Here is a 21,114-nt window from a genome sequence, read left to right as displayed (position 1 = left end):
ATTAAAGGACTCAAAATAGTCTTAAGTTAACAGAAAAAAATTCAGAAAAGCAATCAGTTTACAGTAGAATTGTGAATAAGAGTTTTATTTTATTTATTTTTATTATTATTTTTTGAGACGGAGTCTTGCTCTGTCACCCAGGCTGGAGTGTAGTGGCGTGATCTCGGCTCACTGCAAGCTCTGCTTCCCGAGTTCATGCCATTCTCCTGCCTCAGCCTCCCGGCTAGCTGGGACTACAGGCACCCGCCACCACGCCTGGTTAATTTTTTTTTATTTTTAGTAGAGATGGGGTTTCACCGTATTAGCCAGGAATGATGGTCTCGATCTCCTGACCTTCTGATCTACCCTCCCTGGCCTCCCAAAGTGCTGGGATTATAGGCGTGAGTTTTAAAAGGGGAAGTGGTGGTCAGGATGGGGCTGTTTAAGGAATACGTAAGTCCTTTATTCGTTTATTTCAGAGATAGCGTCTTGCTCTGTCACCCAGGCCAGAGTGTGGAGTGCCACGGTATGACTATAATTCACTTCAGTCTTGAACTCCTGGACTCAAGAGATCCTCTTGCCTTGGCCTCCTGGTAGCTAGGAGACTACAGGCACATGCCAACATACCTGGCTAATTTTTAATTTTTTTGTAGAGACAGGCTCTCACTGTGTTGCCCAGGCTAGTCTCAAACTCCTGGCCTCAAGTGATCCTCCCACCTCAGCCTCCTAAAAGTGCAAGGATTACAGGTATGAGAACCATCATACCTGGCATTAAGCTCTTATTTTAATATCCTCTGATTTACCATATAATTTATAATTAATTTATTTATAAGCAATAGTGTATTTTGTTTCACTAATACAGTCTTCCATTCATGTTTATTGTTTTAAGATATATTTTATAATTGGTAGGGAATTTTAACCTTACTATTCTTAAAAAAAAATTACCTTGGATATTTATCCTTCCACAGGAAATCCTGTTGAGATTTTGATTGGGATTACAGAGTATAAATTACATATTAGGAAAGAAATGTATTTTTAAAAATACCAAATCTTTCCCTTCAAAAAACCCCATATATATGTATATATACATATATATACACACATACATACATATATCTCTTCATTTATCCAGATCTTCTTTAATATCCTTTAAATTTTTAAAATTTTCTTTATAAAACCCTTACATACTTCTTATATTTATTCTTGGGTGGGGTTTTTCTTTTATTTTTTGTCTTGCAAAATAAATCTTTCTTCCTAATTACAGTTTAAAATAAGTTGCTGCTGGCATACATAGGAAAGCTACTGATTTTGTATGTTCAACTTGAATCTGGCTATTTAGCTGAGTTATCTTATTAGTTGATCATCATGACTTTCTGTGTAGGCTAAGGGTTGGCAAATTATGGACCTCAGACCAAATCTGGCCTGCTGCCTATTCTTATTGGAACATAGTCATACCCAATTGTTTCTGTACTGTTTGGTGCTTTCATGCTAGAATGGCATTGTTAAGGAGCTGTGACAGAGATACTATGGCTCAAAAAGCCTAAACTACTGAACTATTGACCCTTTATAGAAAAGGGTTGCCCAGCCCACCTGATGTAGACAATTATATTACCTGCAAGTAATGACAATTCTGTCTCTTCTAAATGCATTTTATTTATTCATTCATTCCTTTTTTCTTTTTCTTGAGATGGGGTCTTGCTCTGTCGCCCAAGCTAGAGGGCAGAGGCACGATCTCAACTCACTGTAACCTCCGCCTCCCAGCTTCAAGTAATTCTTGTGCCTCAGCCTCCCAAGTAGCTGGGATTACAGGTGTGCACCACCACACCCAGCTACTTTTTGTACTTTTACTACAGATGGGGTTTCACCATGTTAGCCAGGCTGGTCTTGAACTTCTGACCTCAAGTGATCTGCCTGCCTCGACCTCCCAAAGTGCTGGGGTTATAGGCATGAGTCACTGCACCTGACCTATTTATTCATTCATTCATTTCTAAATAAATGGAACCTCCAGCATAATGATCAACAGTAATGATAATGGAGGACTTCTGTCTTAGAATGCTTCGTTCCATCATTACATATGATGTTTACTACAGGTTTCTGAAGACATGTTTCATTGGGTTAAAACATTCTTGGGGGCTTAAGATTTTAATTTAAGAACTGTACTTTATTCCAAGATTATGTCCTTCTCACTTTTTTCCATGAAATAATGGTAGTAGGCCGGGCGCGGTGGCTCAAGCCTGTAATCCCAGCACTTTGGGAGGCCGAGACGGGTGGATCACGAGGTCAGGAGATCGAGACCATCCTGGCTAACACGGTGAAACCCCGTCTCTACTAAAAATACAAAAAACTAGCCGGGCGAGGTGGCGGGCGCCTGTAGTCCCAGCTACTCGGGAGGCTGAGGCAGGAGAATGGCGTAAACCCGGGAGGCGGAGCTTGCAGTGAGCTGAGATCCAGCCACAGCACTCCAGCCCGGGCGACAGAGCAAGGCTCCGTCTCAAAAAAAAAAGAAATAATGGTAGTAACACACAAAGTAGTTGTTTTTAAACATATCTTTACATGGTAAAAAAAAAAAAAAAAAAAAAAAAAAGGTTGACAACTATATATTAATCCATGAAATTCAAGTCTAGGAAACACTAGGCTAAATTACAGATATTACAGTGATATTTACAGCAGAAACTCTAGTGTATTGTTGTTCTTATTCACAATTATACTGGGTTTTATATATAAAGAGGCAGCATGGATTAGTGGTTAAGTGGCAAAGAACATGGGCTTTGGATTTAGATAGCCTGAAGTGGGAATCTGGCTCTCTGCCTCCAGGTAGCTCTTAGAGCTTAGGCAATTTACCTAACCTCTTGAAGTCACAGTTTCTTCTTCTTTAAAATTAGAGTAACAAGACCAGACGCGGTGGCTCACTCCTGTAATCCCAGCACTTTGGAAGGCTGAGGCAGGCAAATCACCTGAGGTCAGGAGTTTGAGACCAGTCTGAGCAACATGGAGAAACCCCATCTCTCCTAAAAATACAAAATTAGTTGGGCATGGTGGCGCATGCCTGTAATCACAACTACTCGGGAGGCTGAGGCAGGAGAATTGCCTAATTGCTTGAACCCAGGAGGCGGAGGTTGCAGTAAGCCGAGATTGTGCCATAGCATTCCAGCCTGGGCAACAAGAGCGAAACTCCATCTCAAAAAAAGAAAAAATTAGTGTAACAATAGTGCCCACGGTATAGTTGTTCTCAAAATTAAATGATAAAGAACTCTGTATAATATTTAGTCAATTATAAACATCCAACAAATGGTAGGTGTTATGCATTCAAAAAGAAGGGCCCATGGTCAGAGTTCAGGAAATGCTGTGTTTTTGTTTTGTTTTGTTTTTGAGATGGAGTCTCACTCTGTCGCCCAGGCTAGAGTGCAGTGGCACAATCTGGGCTCACCGCAAGCTCTGCCTCTGAGGTTCACGCCATTCTCCCAAGTAGCTGGGACTACAGGTGCCCGCCACCATGCCCGGCTAATTTTTTTGTATTTTTTAGTAGAGACGGGGTTTCACCGTGTTAGCCAGGATGGTCTTGATCTTCTGACCTTGTGATCTGCCCATCTCGGCCTCCCAAAGTGCTGGGATTACAGGTGTGAGCCACCGTGCTCAGCCAGAAAATGCTGTTTCGAAATTAGCATTGTAAAGCCCCAAAAAGAAATCAAATTATTGATATGGTAATGTGAACTTTGAATCTTCAGGAAAGGAAAAGTAGTATGGATCATTTTCTAAACTTATTTGAGCACAGAACCCTTCTTCCTCTGATCATTTCACAGGAATACACTGTGGGAAGTGCTGGATCCAACTACCACTAAAAATGAAGTTAAATCAATATGGAGTTGCGAGTATGACGTTGGGAAATAATTTCCATTTCTCTTTACAGATTTCATGGAGGGAAAAAAATTTCAGTAAGACTCAGAAGAAATGAAATGTGTTAAAACAAACAAAACAGACACAGTAGTTAGAAGGAAGCACATTCAGAGATTATCACCAGGAGACATACATGGTCAAGTAAGGATAAACAGGAGACCAGCTTTTGAAAACAGAAGAAAGAGTTTTTAAAAGAAAAACATGGCTGGGCATGGTGGCTCACGCCTGTAATCCCAGCACTTTGGGAGGCTGAAGCGGGTGGATCACGAGGTCAGGAGATTAAGACCATCCTGGCTAACATGGTGAAACTGCATCTCTACTAAAAATACAAAAAATTAGCTGGGCATGGTAGCATGCACCTGTAGTCCCAGCTACTTGGGAGGCTGAGGCAGGAGAATTGCTTGAACCCAAGAGGCGGAGGCTGCAGTGAGCTGAGATCGCACTACTGCACTCCAGCCTGGGTGACAGAGCGAGACTGTTTCAAAAACAAAAGAGAAAAGAGAAAAGGAGAAGAGGAGAAGAGAAGAGAAGAGGAGAAAGAAAGAGAAAGAGAGAGAAAGAGAAAGAAAGAGAAAGAGAAAGAAAGACGTGTGTGTTAATAAAGTAATAATCAACCATTTAGGCAAATTATCCTTCAATCTTCAAGCATGTTCAACTATTACAGTTCTTAATGGGTAAAGAAACTAAAATTCTAAATTGTCTAAGTTTAAATCCCATAGAGCAACAAAGATTTACTTACTTCACTAGAGCAGCTGCTTCAGGAAGTACATCAGCAAATGATTCACGGAATATGATTGCATTTTTCCTTTTACAGTTCTGTATGACATCATTGGCAAGGTAAAAGAGATTCAAACGGTGGGGATATGCAGCTAGAGATGACAAAAGACAATAAATTAAACCAAATGAGTCAATTTACAGTTATTTCAACTTATTCCAAATACAGTGTTCTCAAACCATAACTGGTATTTTTTTTCTTACATGGATATAAAAAGATGAATGTAATTACATGGATGGAAGGGAGGAAGGATGGATGGATAAACTGACAAATGAACTAATGGATGGAAGGGAGGAAGGATGGATGGACAAACTAGCAAATGAACTAATGGATCAGTTTACCAAACATACTAAAAACCTTGACTACTTCAGGTTAAGATTCTGTTCAAGATACTCCTCAAGGAGATTTCTCCCTCACTTTGTAGATGTTTGGCACTAAAAAAAAGACCCAGTAACTCTGGAGAAGCTAAAATAAAACACAATTATAGTCTCAAACATCTGGGAAGACAAAAAAAAAAAATGAGCTGAACATGCTCAACTTGTTGCAGAAATACCAAGGTTAGTAGAAAGAGCATGGGCTTTGTAACCAAATCAGAATGTGACCTTAAGCAAATTGCGTAACATTTATTATAGATAGACCCTCCTCCCCATCAACCAATCCAGATACTACTCAGATACATCTTAGTCTTCCCATCTACTGGAGGGAGGCTCTGCTGCTGCTTTCATCACTAGACGAATGTCCTGCAAAATAATACAATCCTATGTATGCATCTAGGTTAAGCTTTTCTTTTTCTTTTTTCTTTTTTTTTGAGATGGAGTCTCACTTTGTCGTCCAGGCTGGAGTGAAATGGCACAATCTCAGCTCACTGCAACCTCTGCCTCCTGGGCTCAAGCAATTCTCCTGTCTCATCCTCCCAAGTAGCTAGGACTACAGGTGTGCACCACCATGCCCAGCTAATTTTTTTGTATTTTTAGTAGAGATGGAGTTTTACTATGTTGGCCAGGCTGATCTCAAACTCCTGACTTCAGGTGATCTGCCCGCTTTGGCCTTCCCAAAGTGCTAGGATTACAGGTGTGAGCAACCGCGCCCAGTTGGTTAAATTTTTCAATGGCTCACGACAAGGCCCAACCAATGTACTATCTGGAACCCTGAGCAAAGTCACCTTAAGTTTCATTATTATGCTGGGTAATTTCAATGTCTAAATGGATGATCTACCATGTTTTCTTGTCTCTCGGTTCCTTGACCTCATATTTGGTGACCTTCAAGAACCACTCCTTCGCACATTTAAAAATCTCCTCCTCTGATTACAATCTCCCACTCCTATTATACTTGTTCTTTAATTTCACCAAGATCTCAGCTTTTTATTTTCTCTAATTCTACATTCTTTTCTCAGTACTCAATTCTTCACCAATTCCAGAGTCTTTGTCCATTATTTAAACCAATATTTTATTAAAACCCTCATACTCTTGTCCTTCTCCTCTCTAATTCAGCCTTCTATCTCATGTACTTAGTGAAATCCCAAATTTGGATCAATCTAACTGCATTTGCTGCACCTTTATTTCTGCTGCTGGATTCTGCTGAAGAAAAATCGTACAAAAAAAATTTAAATCATACAAATTAAAAGTCTCCTTCTTCACCTGGACCCTCCACATGTGCTTAGTCAGCATCCTCTCTCAAAGAAGTATTTCGAATTTTAACCACTTGTCAGGCCCGAATCTTTACCACATCACTTCTCACTCTCAGGAGATAAGCTTATATGGTGTTTCACAGAGAAGGCAAAAGTCATTAGATGGAAATTATCTTGTCAAAAAAAATGTATTCACATTTAAACTTACCTAGATCAATTTACCTAGTAAAAAGCATTACTCCTATTAAAGAGTAATCCTTCCACTACATACTGTTTCCTAGACTCTATTCACACCTTGAGAACATTATACTACATTAACTATGCTTGCTTCATTTTTTGTGTTTTTTGTTTATTTGGAGACAGGGTCTCACTCCTGTCACCTAGGCTGGGGTGCAGTGGTGCGATCACAGTTCACTGCAGCCTCCTCAGGCTCAGGTGATCCTCCCAGCTCAAGTCTCTCGAGAAGCTGGGACTTAAGGCGTGCCACCATGCCTGGCTAACTTCTTTTGTACTTTTAGTAGAGACAAGGGTTTGTCGTGTTGCCCAGGCCAGTCCTGTACTCCTGAGCTCAAGCAATCTGCCCACCTCAGCCTCCCAAATTGCTGGGATTACAGGCATGAACTACTGCGCCTGGCTTATCCTTGCTTCTTGTAATTTAGTTTGATTCTTATTTATATTTATTATTATTATTATTATTATTTTTGAGACAGAGTCTCACTCTTGTCACCCAGGCTAAAGTGCAAAATGGCACAATCTTGGCTCACTGTAACCTCCGCCTTGCGGGTTCAAGCTATTCTCCTGCCTTAGCCTCCTGAAGTAAGTGGGATTACAGGCGCCTGTCACCATGCCCAGCTAATTTTTTTGTATTTTTAGTAGAGATGGAGTTTCACTATGTTGGCAGGCTGGTCTTGAAATCCTAACCTCAGGTAATCCACCCACCTTGGCCTCCCAAGGAATTACAGACATGAGCCACCGCGCCCGACCTCTTATTTATATATTTACATTGTATTCCTTCAGGCTGTCTCTCAACATAGGTATATACACGCCTCTCCTATCTTAAAGTTTTCTTGCAACCACCTTAGGTTACCCCTAGCCTTTCCTTCCTTGCCTAATGTTAGTTAAGACCTTTTAGTGTGAAGAGTCTGAAAGAGTTTTGTATGATCACTGTCTACACTTTTAACTCCCATTAACTCCATAATTATAGGAGCCACTCTTTTATTGCACTTAAAAAATATGCCATCTACCATGCTAAGAGCTTTTAATAAATTATATTATCTCATTTATGTTGCCAATAGTTCGCTCAAACGCCAATTTTCAAGGTTACTAATAAATTCAATTTACTAAACCCAATGGAGATTTTTTTTTTTAATGTTATTTCTTTGTAGCTTTGGCACACAGAATAATCTGTCACAGTACTTTCTCCTTTGGCTTCTGTCTTAACCACTCTCCTGGTTTTCATCCTACCTCTGCGGGTCCTCCTCTAGAATCATGTACAGGTAGCCAGTCTGGCTGTGATCATCCTTGTTTAAATGTTGATGTTCTCCAGGATTCTCTCCTGAGCACTCTTCTCTACTCATAGCATAGTGTTTTAAGATTTCAGGCTTTAAGTCAATCTTTTCCATTTCTGGCTCTGTCACTTGTTAGCTTTGGCGTCTTTTACATTACTTAACTCTTCTCTATGTTGCTTTCCTTTGTAAAATGACAACCTCACAGGATTGTTAGAAGAACTAAATAAAACAATATATGGAAAACAATTAAGATAGGGCTTAATGCACAGCAAATGGAATGCTATCAGCATAATTACCTCCTTCTAGTTGCTTTAACTACTTCAACCAATGTATCAATGACTCCCATATTTGTAAATATCAAGCCTGGATTTCCCTTTACCAGTCAATGTACACATCCACTTCAAAGTCTCCGAGGCACCCTGAGCTTGATTTTAATTTTTTTTTTTCTGTCACCCAGGCTGGAATGCAGTCACAATCTTGGCTCACTGAAACCTCTGCCTCCTGGGTTCAAGTGATCCTCCCACCTCAGCCTCCCAAGTAGCTGGGACTACAGGCACATGCCACCATGTCTGACTAATGTTTTTTTTTCTTTCTTTTTGAGACAGAGTTTCGCTCTTGTTGACCAGGCTGGAGTGCAATGGCACGATCTCAGCTCACTGCAACCTCTGCCTCCCGGTTCAAGTGATTCTCCTGCCTCAGCCTCCCAAGTAGCTGGGATTACAGGCATGCGCCACCATGCCTGGCTAATTTTGTAGTTTTAGTAGAGACGGGGTTTCTCCATGTTGGTCAGGCTGGTCTTGAACTCCTGGCCTCAAGGAATCCACCAGCCTCAGCCTCCCAAAGTGCTAAGATTACAAACATGTGCCACTGCACCCAGCTGATTTTAATATTTTATTTTATTGTAATTTATTTATTTATTGAGATGGAGTTTCACTCTTGTTGCCCAGGCTAGAGTGCAATGGCGCGATCTTGGCTCACTGCAACCTCTGCCTCCCAGGTTCAGGCGATTCTCCTGCCTCAGCCTCCCGAGTAGCTGGGATTACAGACATGCGCCGTCACACCCAGCTAATTTTTTTTGTATTTTTAGTAGAGACAGGGTTTCTTCATGTTGGCCAGCCTGGCCTCGAACTCCCGACCTCGGGTGATCCGCCTGCCTCAGCCTCCCAAAGTATTGGGATTACAGGCATGAACCACTGCACTCGGCCTTATTATTCTATTAATCACCTTTCTCTTTTTCTGTCTGTTACTACTCTTTAGTCAGAATTTTAGCAATTCTTTCTGACTCCTCCTCCTCCTTACCCCCTTACACCCATTAATAAATCTCCAAACTCTAGCCAATTTTGTCTCCAATAATATTTCTCAACTTTATACCCTCTTGTCTTTCCCTTCCTACTATTGCTGTTTTCTGGGTTTCATTATGTTGACCTGGACCACTCCTGCAACAGCCTCCTAGGCATCTGCCCCTAGACTTGCTCCCCTTAAATTTCCTCCCTATATTGTTGCCAAATTTATTTTTCTTTTTTTTCTCTTCCTTCCTTCCTTTTTTTTTTTTTTTTTTTTAAGAAAAGATCAGATTTGTTTGGAGAAAACAAAAAACCCACAGCCCAAAGGATGTGAATTTATATCTCAAGACATCTCCAGGTATTAAGTCTACAGATTACAAATCATTTTTATAGAAGGTATTTTTGTATAAATTTTACATGCATTCAGGAGCAGGATATAAATTAATCCCCGTTTCTATTTTAACAGGGGAGCAAGGTAGGGAAGTGGGAGTCAAATTCATTTTCAAATATGCAAAATTATCTAATTATTTCTCATATCAAATCTGTCAATGATTTCACACTGCTCAATGGAAAAAGCGGAAACACTTCAGCTTCCTTTACGATCTGCATCCTGCCTTCTCTTCCAGTCTCATTTCTCCCCAAATTCAAAGTTCCATCTTTAATGAATTACTCACAATTGCCAAAAACCCTGCTAACTTGTGTTTTCTCTTTTAGTCAGAATTTTCCTTTTCTATAACTCATCCTAAACAGTTTTCGGTGGTTTTCTACTCATCTATAGGAAAACGTCCAAAATTTTAAATTTAACTCATGTCAGTTTCTGACCACCCCCATGTTAAATCTCTCCTTCTTCCTGCAAACCACCCCAAACTATTTTATTACTACTTTTCCTCAATGTAAACTCTCCACTCTAGTCAGAGCACTTCGGAAATTCTGGAGGAATGAAAAGTGGTTAAGGTAGTCTGGGAAGATGCTTAAAGTCTGTGGTCTTTAAGCACCCTATACTTTACCTATACATTTATCACACTGTAGTGTACTTGTCTGTATCCCCACTGGATTATAAGCACCCAGAAGACTGAATTTCTCTTGTTCACTACCTTATTCTTTTTTTTGGAGACTGAGTCTCACCCTGTCACCCAGGCTAGAGTACGGTGGTACAATTTCGGCTCACTGCAACCTCCGCCTCCCAGGTTCAAGCGATTCTTGTGCCTCAGCCTCCCGAGTAGCTGGGATTACAGGTGCTGGCCACCACGCCTGGCTAATTTTTGTATTTTTAGTACACAGGGTTTCACCATGTTGGCCAGGTTGGTCTCGAACTCCTAACCTCAAGTAAGCCACCCACCTTAGCCTCCCAAAGTGCTAGGATTACAGGCATGAGCCACCGTGCCCGGCCTACTGCCTTTTCTTTTGTTTGGTTTCTGTTTTTTTTTTTTAAGACAGAGTCTTAAAAAAGTGGTTGAGGTAGTCGCCCAGGCTGGAGTACAGTGGCGCGATCTCAGCTCACTACAACCTCCGCCTCCCAGGTTCAAGCAATTCTCCTGCCTCAGCCTCCTGAGTAGCTGGGATTACAGGTGCGCATCACCACACCTGGCTAATTTTTGTGTTTTCAGTAGAGATGGGGTTTCATCATGTTAGTCAGGCTAGTCTAAAACTCCTGACCTCAGGTAATCCACCTGCCTTGGGCCTCCCAAACTGCCAGGATTACAGGCGTTAGCCACCGCACCCAGCCTATAATTTTTAATTTATTTAATACTTTATATATGCCAGGAACTGTTTTAAAGAGGATACAGATATTAACTTACATCCTCACCACAACTCTATGAGGTTGGTACCAGCCTGGGCAACACAGTAAGATGTTATCTCTCTAAAAAAAATTTTAAGTAAGCCAGGCGTAATTGCACAACTGTAGTCCGGTTACTCAGAGGCTGAGGTGGGAGGATCACTTGAGCCTGGGAGGCTGAGGGTGCAGTGATCCACAATCACCCCACTGTGCTCTGGTCTGTGTGACAGACCAAAGGCAGGAAGGAGCCCTGAGCCCTCACCAGAGACCAAACTGGACCTTGATCTTGAACTCTGCAACCTTTAGAACTGTGAGAAAATCAATTTCTTTGTTTAAGCCACCCAGTCTGTGGTATTCTGTTATGGCAGCCAAGCTGACTAATGCAACTGTATAAGGAGACTATCTTTGTTTTTAGGAAATGAACACCAAAGTACCACATAGGGCAGCATGTCTGCAACATACACTCAAACAGTTCAGAAATAAAAAGTGTGTTTGCCTGTAGAGAAAGCAGTAAGTGAGATAAAGCAAATATGTTAAAATGTTAATAACTGGGGAATCTGAGTGAAAAGTACACAGAAGGTTTTTGTAATACTCTTGTAACTTTTTAACATTTGAAATTATTCAAAAATAACAAGTTTAAAAAAATACACAGAATCCAACCACTATTTACTACCTCCACCACTGCCTGTGGTCTAAGTCACTATCATCTTTTGCTTGAATTATTGCAGTAGCCTCCTACCTAGTCTCCCTGCTTCTGCCTTTGCCTGGCTTCAGTCTAATCTCAACTCAGAAGAGGGAGTGATCCTTTAAAAATATAAACTGATTGTATTATTCCATTTCTTAAATTACTCCCATAATGGTCCCCTCTTTAATACGAGTAAAGTTCAAAGTCCTTACAATGGCCTATAAATCCTAAACAATCTGGCACTGTCTTATCTTTCTGACCTAATTTCTTCATCACCACTGATTCCACTGTAGCCACAGTGGCCACCTTGCTGTCTTTACAAGGCCTCCAACACACCTGGCTGAGTCTTTGCCTCACGGTCTGTTAAGCTCACTGTTCTGGAACTTTCTTCCCCCGTATTTCTCATGGCTCATTCAATCACTGCCTTTAAATCTTGCTCAAATGTTCCTTTCTCCTTCTGCATAATAATTAAAAGAAGGTTGAATGCTTAGCCTTAATGAATATGTTCCTGACTACCTTACTTAAAACTGCAACATCAGGCCAGGTGTGGTAGCTCACGCCTGTAATCCCAGCACTTTGGGGGGCCAAGATGGGTGGATCACCTGAGGTCAGGAGGTCGAGACCAGCTTGACCAACATGGTGAAACCCCATCTCTATTAAAAATACAAAAATTAGCCAGGTGTGGTGGCATGCATCTGTAATCCCAGCTACTGAGGAGGCTGAGGCAGGAGAATTGCTTGAACCCAAAGGCAAGGTTACAGTGAGCCAAGACTGTGCCACTGCACTTCAGCCTGGGCAAAAGAGCAAGACTCCCACTCAACAAAAAAAAACAAAAAACAAAAAAACGGCAACATCAAGCCAACAACACTCCTACCACCCTTCTTTGCTTTATTCTCTCAAATAACACATAATTTTCCAATATACTATATAATTTATTTTTTGCCTATCTCCCCCACGAGAATATAAGCCTCATAAGGGCAAGAATTTTTGTCAGTTTTGTTTATTGCTGAATTCTCAGCACTTAGAATAGTGCTTAACACTTAGTCGGTGTTCAGTAACTATTTCTTGAATAAATAAATTAGAAAAAAAGAGAGAAGGAAAAAAAGAAAAGGGGAAAAAAAGAGGAGTTCTCTATTCAGTTTGGCTAACAATCCATAAGGCTTCTCTGTAAATGCACAGCATAGGTAGGGACTAGGTACAATGAAGTATTCTAGGGGCTGTTGCAGAAGTTAATCTAGATATAGTCAGTGTTCTCACAACATCAATTCCTCAACTATCTATAAGCTAAGCATTCAGCCTTCTTTTAATTATTATGCAGAAGGGGAAAAGAATTAACAACAGGAAATTGTAAGGTTACTGATTTGAGTCTAAGTACCTACAAAATAAAACCGTTAACTTGGTAGGAGACGGGTTAGATAATTTTTAACTTGAATTTATATTTTATGTCTACCTTGCCTTGTTCCAACAATGGGCTAAGATAGCTGATACATAAAGTGTTTTCAATCCATGTAGTCTTTCAATTATAGAAAACAATCACTATGGTATAATGGAAAGGGCATCAGCACGAGAGTCCAGATCTGAGTTGTAACCCTTGAAAAACATTCATTTTCATTAGCTTAGATCTGTCTTCATTTGTAAAACAGGCTGCAGAAAGGAAAAACAAAAAGAAGAAAAACCCACATGGACAAAAATGTTATTTATAGTTGTAGAAAAAACTAGAAGCAACCTAAAGAATAGTAACAGGGGAATAGTTAAGTAAAGGTGCATCCATATTATGTGGATAATAAGTATATGTCTATAAATAACATGAAGATGCTTGCATGAGAGTGAAAACACAGGAAAGAAAAATGTACATATACCATTATGTAAATTATGTAATACACTATTCAAATGTATATGTAAAGGTACATCCATATTATATGGATGATAAGTACATGTCTGTAAATAACATGAAGATGCTTGCATGAGAGTTAGTAAAAACACAGGAAAGAAAAATGTACATACACCATTACGTAAATTATGTAAATACACTATCTAAATGTATAGGTGGGCCGGGCATGGTGGCCCTTGCCTATAATCCCAGCACTTTGGGAGGCCGAGGTGGGCAGATCACCTGAGGTCAGAAGTTTGAGCCCAGCATGACCAACATGGTTAAACTAAAAATACAAAAATACCAAAATGAGCTGGCCGTGGTGGTGGGTGCCTGTAATCCCAGATACTTGGGAGGCTGAGGCAGGATAATCGCTTGAACCTGGGAGGCAGGTGTTGCAGTGAACTGAGATTGCGCCATTGCACTCCAGCTTAGGCGACAGAGTGAGACTCTGTCTCCGAAAAAAAAAAAATTATATGAATTTTTTTAAAATAAATGTTATTTTCTAAACTTTCTATGCTACAATTATAATACCTTTATATAAAAATAAAAGCATAGGCCAGGTGTGGTGGCTCACTCCCATAATTCCAACACTTTGGGAGGTCAAGATGTAAGGACTGGTTGAGCCCGGGGGGTCAAGGCTGCAGTGAGCCACAGTTGTGCCACTACACTCCAGGCTGAATGACAGGGCAAGGCCCTGTCTCCACACACACACACACACACACACACACACACACACACACACACACACACACCATATCAAATAACTAATTTAGATTAGATCATCCATAACATACCCTCTGGCTTCAATATCCTATGATTAAGTAAATATTTAACTGTAAGGACACTCAGTACAAATAATGGCAGTGTCACTTGAATACCTAAATAGAAGAAAATAAAACCTTTTTTTCAAAGAATCTACATCTTCTCTTTAAAAAGATAAATCCTCCAACTTCCTTAAAATCACTTAGTTGCTTTGTTGAGGGTTAACAAGAAAAAGTTATCTGTAAAAGTATCAAGGTAGCAGAAAGAACACTGAACTATGTAGAAAATCTGAGTGCCATACTCCTCCACCACTATGTGAGGATGATCACATTATCATTCAAACTGTTACATTTTGAGAGTGAAAGGGCATCACATCAGGACAGGTGCTCACATATGTTAGGCTGAGCTAAGATGCAACTAGCCTAAGTCTACGTAAAATGAATGTACTCAAAAAGTTTCTAAGGCCCCTTTTGGATCTAAATGTTATAATTTTATTTCTTTTTTAAGAACTGAAAATACTGAACAAATGGTGCTATATGTATAGAAGTCAGAGATGCTGTGTTTACTAAATAATATATTTTTTAAAGGAGTACCTTAATTTCTTGCTTAGGGGTTCAGATTTACAATTAAGTTTATCTGGGGAGATATTAATGAATGAACTTAAAATGTACCTTGAACTCCTGATGAGATGTTCTTGTTGGGACTGAGAAACAATGAGAACCCTAGCACTGTATGTGCCATACCCTATAACCAAAAGTATTATGTGAATACCATATGCTTTACAGAATGAAGTACAAAGAATACACTAATACAGAAATCAGAGCTAGCAAGAGATGTACATTACTATAGGTCATATCATATTCGCACTTACAAGAATTTACAGGCTGGGCATGGTGGCTCACGCCTGTAATCCCAACACTTTGGGAGGCCGAGGCGGGCGGATTACCTGAGGTCAGGAGTTTGAGACCAGCCTGACCAACATGGAGAAACCCTGTCTCTTACTAAAAATACAAAATTAGCCAGGCGTGGTGGCGCATGCTTGTAATCCCAGCTACTCGAGGGGTGAGCCAGGAGTATCACTTGAACCCATGAGGTTGCAATGAGCCAAGATCACGCCATTGCACTCCAGTCTGGGCAACAAAAGCGAAACTCAGTCTCAAAAAAAAAAAAAAAAAAAAAAAAAGAATTTACTTGTAAGTATTTGGCCAGGCATGGTGGCGCATTCCTGTAATTCTAGCACTTTTGGAGGCCTAGGCGGGAGGATCATTTGAGGCCAGGAGTTCAAGAATAGCCTGACTAACATGGTGAAACCCCATCTATAGTAAAAATTAGCCAGGCGTGGTGGCAAACGCCTGTAATCTCAGCTACTTGAGAGGCTGAGGCAGGAGAATCACCTGAACCTGGGAGGCAGAGGTTGCAGTGAGCTGAGATTGTGCCACTGTACTCCAGCCTGGGCAACAGAGAGAGACTCTGTCTCAAAAAAAAAAAAAAAAAAAAAAAAAAATTTACATGTAAGTACTAAGCCAGAGTGTGAGAGAGAAAACAACAAGAACCTTCAACAATGTTCGGGGTAAAGGCAATTACAGTAGTCCCTCCTTAACCTCGGGGCGTATGTTCTAAGACCCCTAGTGGCTTCCTGAAACCAGACAGTACAGAAACTGACTGCTGTCAACTGAAACACATTTCTGTTCATATCTTCCACCAAAAACTTAATGCTCTTTTCATCTTAACCAAGCAGTTAATCAAGCACTGTGGCCATAACTTTTGCAGTATGAGGTGCAACAGCAAAACTAGCACAAATTGCTTTTTCCTTCTTCATCATTTCACAGATAGGAGATTCATTCTTATCACAGATCTTAGCAACTTCAGCATATGATTTATTTTCTTATTAAGAATTTTAACCTTTTCACTTAAAGGAAGCACTTAATGGCTTTTCTTTGGCATATCCAAATTAAAAGCATCACTATTCTTGTGCTTTGGGACCATTATTAAGTAAACTAAGGGTTACTTGAACACAAACACTGCAATACCCTGGCAGTTAATATAACAGGGGCACTAATGCATGGGAAGCGTCAACAGCATGGATACAAAGGACAAAGAATTCCTGTCCTGGGCAAGATGGCATGAGATTTCATTATACTACTCAGAATAGTGCACAATTTAAAACTTATGAACTGTTTATTTCTGCAATTTTCCACTTAATATTTTAGGCATGGTTAACCTAGGAAAGTTAAACTGTAAGAGTCAGAAAGACATTTGAGGCCACAGAGAAATATTCACTGATGAAGAACCAGAAGAAATATTATCTTCATAAAGATGATGAGAGACAGAAAAACCAGGAAGTTTGACTCTCCCTAAATCGGCTTCATGTTCCAAGCATCAAAACATTCAGCTGATTTAATCTCTTAATATGATTCACCCTACAGAATTATATGCTACCAAATATAGCACAAATCATGCATATATATATTTCTGTACAAGGCTGTTTACAAAAAAAATCAAAAATTTTGTCATTACTAAAAATTTCCAGTATTTTCAAGCCTAATTTCATTTTATGTACTGACTTTAGAACCCAAGTCCTGAGTAAAATAACTTCAATATACACTGAAAGAGTCATATCTAAATTAAAAATCTCAAAGTAGTCTGTTAACATTCATAAGGTATCAATCCACCAGTTACTTAATTTACTATTCAGAATATTTGTTAAACATTGTTATGTACGATTATCTAGAAGTCTACTAAATCAAATAGTATATTGAGAAAACAATGTATTAACCAGGATATTGTTTAACATTTTAATACCAACATTACCATCACCAATAACGGAGCATATCTGAGATCAGGAGTTATAAAATTACACATTTGCAAAAAAACTTGGAAGAAGCTGGGTGCAGTGGCTCACACCTGTAATCCCAGCACTTTGGGAGGCTAAGGTAAGAGGATCACTTGAGCCGCAGAGTTGCAGACCAGGCTAGGCAATACAGGAAACCCTTTCTCTACAAAAATTTAAAAAGTAGCTGAGCTGGCTGGGTGCGATGGCTCATGCCTGTAATCCCTGAACTTTGGGAGGTCAAGGCAGGCATATCACCTGAGATTAGGAATTTAAGACTAGCCTGGCCAACATGACGAAACTCCGTCTCTACTAAAAATACAAAAAAATTAGCCAGGCGTGGGGGTCCGCGCCTGTAGTCCCAACTACTTGGGAGGCTGAGGCATAAGAATCTCTTGAACCCAGGAAGTGGAGGTTGCAGTGAGCCAAGATGGTGCTACTGCACTCCGGCCTGGGTGACAGAGTGAGACTCCATCTCAATTAAAAAAAAAAAAAAAAAAAAGGCTAGGTGCAGTGGCTCATGCCTGTAATCCCAGCACTTTGGGAGGCTGAGGAGGGCAGATCATGAGGTCAGGAGTTCGAGACCAGCCTGGCCAACACAGTGAAACCCCGTCTCTACTAATATTACCAAAAAAAAAAAAAAATTAGCCAGGCGTGGTGGCAGGCACCTGTAATCCCATGTACTTGGGAGGCTGAGGCAGGAGAATCACTTGAACCTGGGAGGCGGAGGTTGCAGCGAACTGAGATCACAACACTGCAGTCCAGCCTGGGCGACAGGGAGACTGTAGCTGAGCCCACTAGCATGTACCTGTAGTCCCAGATACTCAGGAGGCTGAGGTGGGAGGATCACTTGAGCCCAGGAGGTTGAGGCTACAGTGAGCCATGATTACACCACTGCACTCCACCCTGGATGACAGAGACCCTTTCTAAAAAAAAAAAAAAAAAAAAAAAACAGCAAAACCCAAAAAAACTTGGAAGATTTTTCCATAAAACCTTTATAATACAATGTCAGCTAATCAGTTTTCAGTCAGATACTGTGCCTTGACTCTTTTCTCCATTTATCTAATATGCAAAGAAAAGTTTCCAAGAAACAGTATGTCCTGGTACAACAGTTCCCAAATTCTGGCTTTAGACTGTGATGAGATTTCCACTGGTTTGCAGACAAATTAGAAAAATGAGGACATAGTTTGTTTATTCTAAAGCAAAATATATCCAAATTAAAAGACTGTTGCTTATTATCTTCTTCTATTTCTAGTAAAATGTCTTTCTGACATGATGTTAGCAATTTTAATGTCCTTAATTAGCAATATAAACAATCCTATATCAGCACCCATAGTTTTCATTTTCTTAAATTGATTGGCTCATGTCTCCTAATCCAGAGGTTCTTCTTTGCCTCTTACTGTGAGCTACCAAAATTAATGCATGCTTAAATATTTCATTTACTTAGTCTGCTTTTTATAATTGATAATTAGCCTTGTGTTTTAACTTTGCTGGAAAATTTTCTTGAGATTATATGGACCATACTCTCCAGATCACAAAAATGCAAAAAGCAGCTAAAAATAGCACACTGCAGCAGAGTTTATGTGATAAAATATTTTGCAGTATAGTAATTTTAGTAATACACTTAAAACTTCACATCACGCCTACAATCCCAGCACTTTGGGAGGCCAAGGCAGGCAGATCACGAGGTCAAGAGATTTAGACCATCCTGGCCAACATGGTGAAACTCCGTCTCTACTAAAAATACAAAAATTAGCTGGGCGTGGTGGCATGCACCTGTTAGTCCCAGCTACTTGGGAGGCTGAGGCAGGAGAATCGCTTGAACCCAGGAGGCGGAGGTTGCAATGAGCAGAGATAGCACCACTGCACTCCAGTCTGGTGACAGAGCAAGACAAAAAAAACAAAAACAAAAAAACCTTCACATTTTACCAAAAGCTATACTCGTTCTTTGGACTTTGGTGGTTATTTTATGCAGTCCTGGAGTTTATAGTAAATAAGCTTCCCATTGTCTCTGTAGGGGATGGTAGTTATATAGATAGAACTGGACTGTATAAATCATAATCCTTTATTTTTCTGTGAGATGGTGTCTCCCTCTGTTGCCCAGGCTGGAATGCAGTGGCACGATCTCAGCTCACTGCAAACTCTGCCTCCTGGGTTCAAGCAATTCTCCTGTCTCAGCCTCCCAAGTAGCTGGGATTACAGCTACTGCCACACACTCAGCTAATTTTTGTATTTTTAAGAGAGACAGGGTTTCACCATGTTGGCCAGGCTGGTCTCAAACTTCTGACCTCAGGTGATCCGCCCGCCTCGGCCTCCCAAAATGCTGGGATTACAGGGGTGAGCTACCATGCCCAGCCTATAAATCATAATCCTTCTAATTACAGGTAAGAAAGCAGGCCGATAAGCAAATAAGAGGCTAAGATGATGTTAATGTTAAGTTGTGGACTAAGCGCCAAAGACCTAAGCTAGGAGATAATCACTATTTCCCTGTTTTCAGATGGTCTTTTACTTTCAGATGTCTCTCATCATAATTAGTTCCGCATTCGTTCCAGGCATTGGTTTTGTTTTTTACAAGAATCCACATTCTTCCCTTGTCAGTTGTTCTCATTTTCACCCAGGACCTGCGAATCACAACAATCTGTAACAAACAATACCAAATTCTCCAAAGGAAAAACTCCAAGCATCAATTTCTTTTCTCTGTCCTGCAGACAACCTCAGCAATACTTGGCAAAGTCTGTGAAATGTTGGTACAGATTCAACAAATTTTCATAAACTACCCACTTCATGCAAAGCACATGCTATAATAGGTAAGAATAGGTAAGATGTGGTAGTCTGAATTCAAGGGACTGACTAATAAGCACTGAAATGACAATATGTAATAATGGAGAGACATGCACTAAACGTGCAGTAAATATTAAAATGAGGTCTAAAACCAGACTGAATTCTGGATAGGATCCCTTGAATGTAAGTTATACAGATTTTTAAAAAATATGTGATGAGGCTGGGCACAGTGGCACACACCTGTAATCTCAGCTACTCAAGAGGCTGGGGAAAGAGTACTGCTTGAGCCTAGGAGTTCAGAGTTCAAAGTTTGAAGTTTGAGACTAGCATGGGCAACATAGGGAGATCCCACTTCAAAAACATTTTATTTTATTTGGATGAGATCTGATACAGCCTAGCAAAGACATCCGCTTTAGCTGTAAGAAACAGACTCCTTAGGCCGGGTGTGGTGGCTCACACCTGTAATCCTAGCACTTTGGGAAGCCAAGGCAGAAGGAATGCCTGAGCTCAAAGTTTGAGACCAGCCTGGGCAACATGGTGAAACCCTGTCTACCAAAAATACAAAAAATCAGCTGGATGTGGTGGCAAGCACCTGTGGTCCCAGCTACTCGGGAGGCTGAGGTGGGAGGATCACTTGAGTCTAGGAGGCAGAGGTTGCAGTGAGCCAAGACTGCACCACTGCACTCCAACTTGGATGACAGAGTGAGACCCCATCTCAAAAAACAAAAACAGAAACAAAAACAAAACAGCCTTGTTCAAAATTTTGAACCTAAAAAATTATTTCAAACTAATATTTAACCACAAAACATGCGTTAATAAAAGCAAACACAAACACATAATCACACAAGTGTGGCTGCTAAATCAGCTGGGTCTTAGGTTTTTTTTCAGGTTTTCTACTTCTGGAGTCAACAGGGTTAGTATTTTCATGGACATTTTCTCCATTTCCTCTAGGCTTTCAATTTATTAGTGTAAAGTGAACATTTATTTGTCTATAATTTTAAAAATCTCTAGACCTACAGGAAGCTTTCTTTTAAGAAAACATTGGGTAAAAGAGGCCAGGTGCAGCAGTGGCTCATGCCTGTAATCCCAGCACTTTGGGAGGCCGAGGTGGGTGGAATGCCTGAGTTCAGGAGTTTCAGGCCAGCTTGGGCAACAGGGTGAAATCCCATCTCTACTAAAAAAAACCAAAAATTAGCACACCAGTGGTGCCAGCTACTCGGAAGGCTGAGGCATGAGAATTGCTTGAACCTGGGAGGCAGAGGTTGCAGTGAGCTGGGATTATGACACTGCACTGCAGCCTGGGCCAGAGCAAGACTCTGTCTCCAAAAAAAAAAAAAAAA

At 40.4% G+C, this 21,114-nt stretch overlaps 1 protein-coding gene across 4 annotated transcripts in view; it reads right to left on the bottom strand.

Annotated features, from left to right (window-relative positions):
- The window catches only part of RPRD2 (regulation of nuclear pre-mRNA domain containing 2), a 118,252-nt gene that overhangs the window by 54,636 nt on the left and 42,502 nt on the right, over positions 1–21,114 (bottom strand). For all 4 annotated transcript variants that reach the window (XM_023213589.3, XM_023213590.2, XM_023213592.2 and 1 more), the window contains exon 2: positions 4,613–4,742. In XM_023213589.3, coding sequence (XP_023069357.2) covers positions 4,613–4,742 — 130 coding nt within the window. The remainder of the gene's footprint in view (positions 1–4,612; positions 4,743–21,114) is intronic.

Source organism: Piliocolobus tephrosceles, chromosome 1, assembly GCF_002776525.5.
Source record: "Piliocolobus tephrosceles isolate RC106 chromosome 1, ASM277652v3, whole genome shotgun sequence".
Lineage (NCBI taxonomy): Eukaryota > Metazoa > Chordata > Mammalia > Primates > Cercopithecidae > Piliocolobus > Piliocolobus tephrosceles.
Note: the sequence above shows the minus strand (reverse complement) of the source record. Positions and strands in the feature narration are given on the sequence as shown.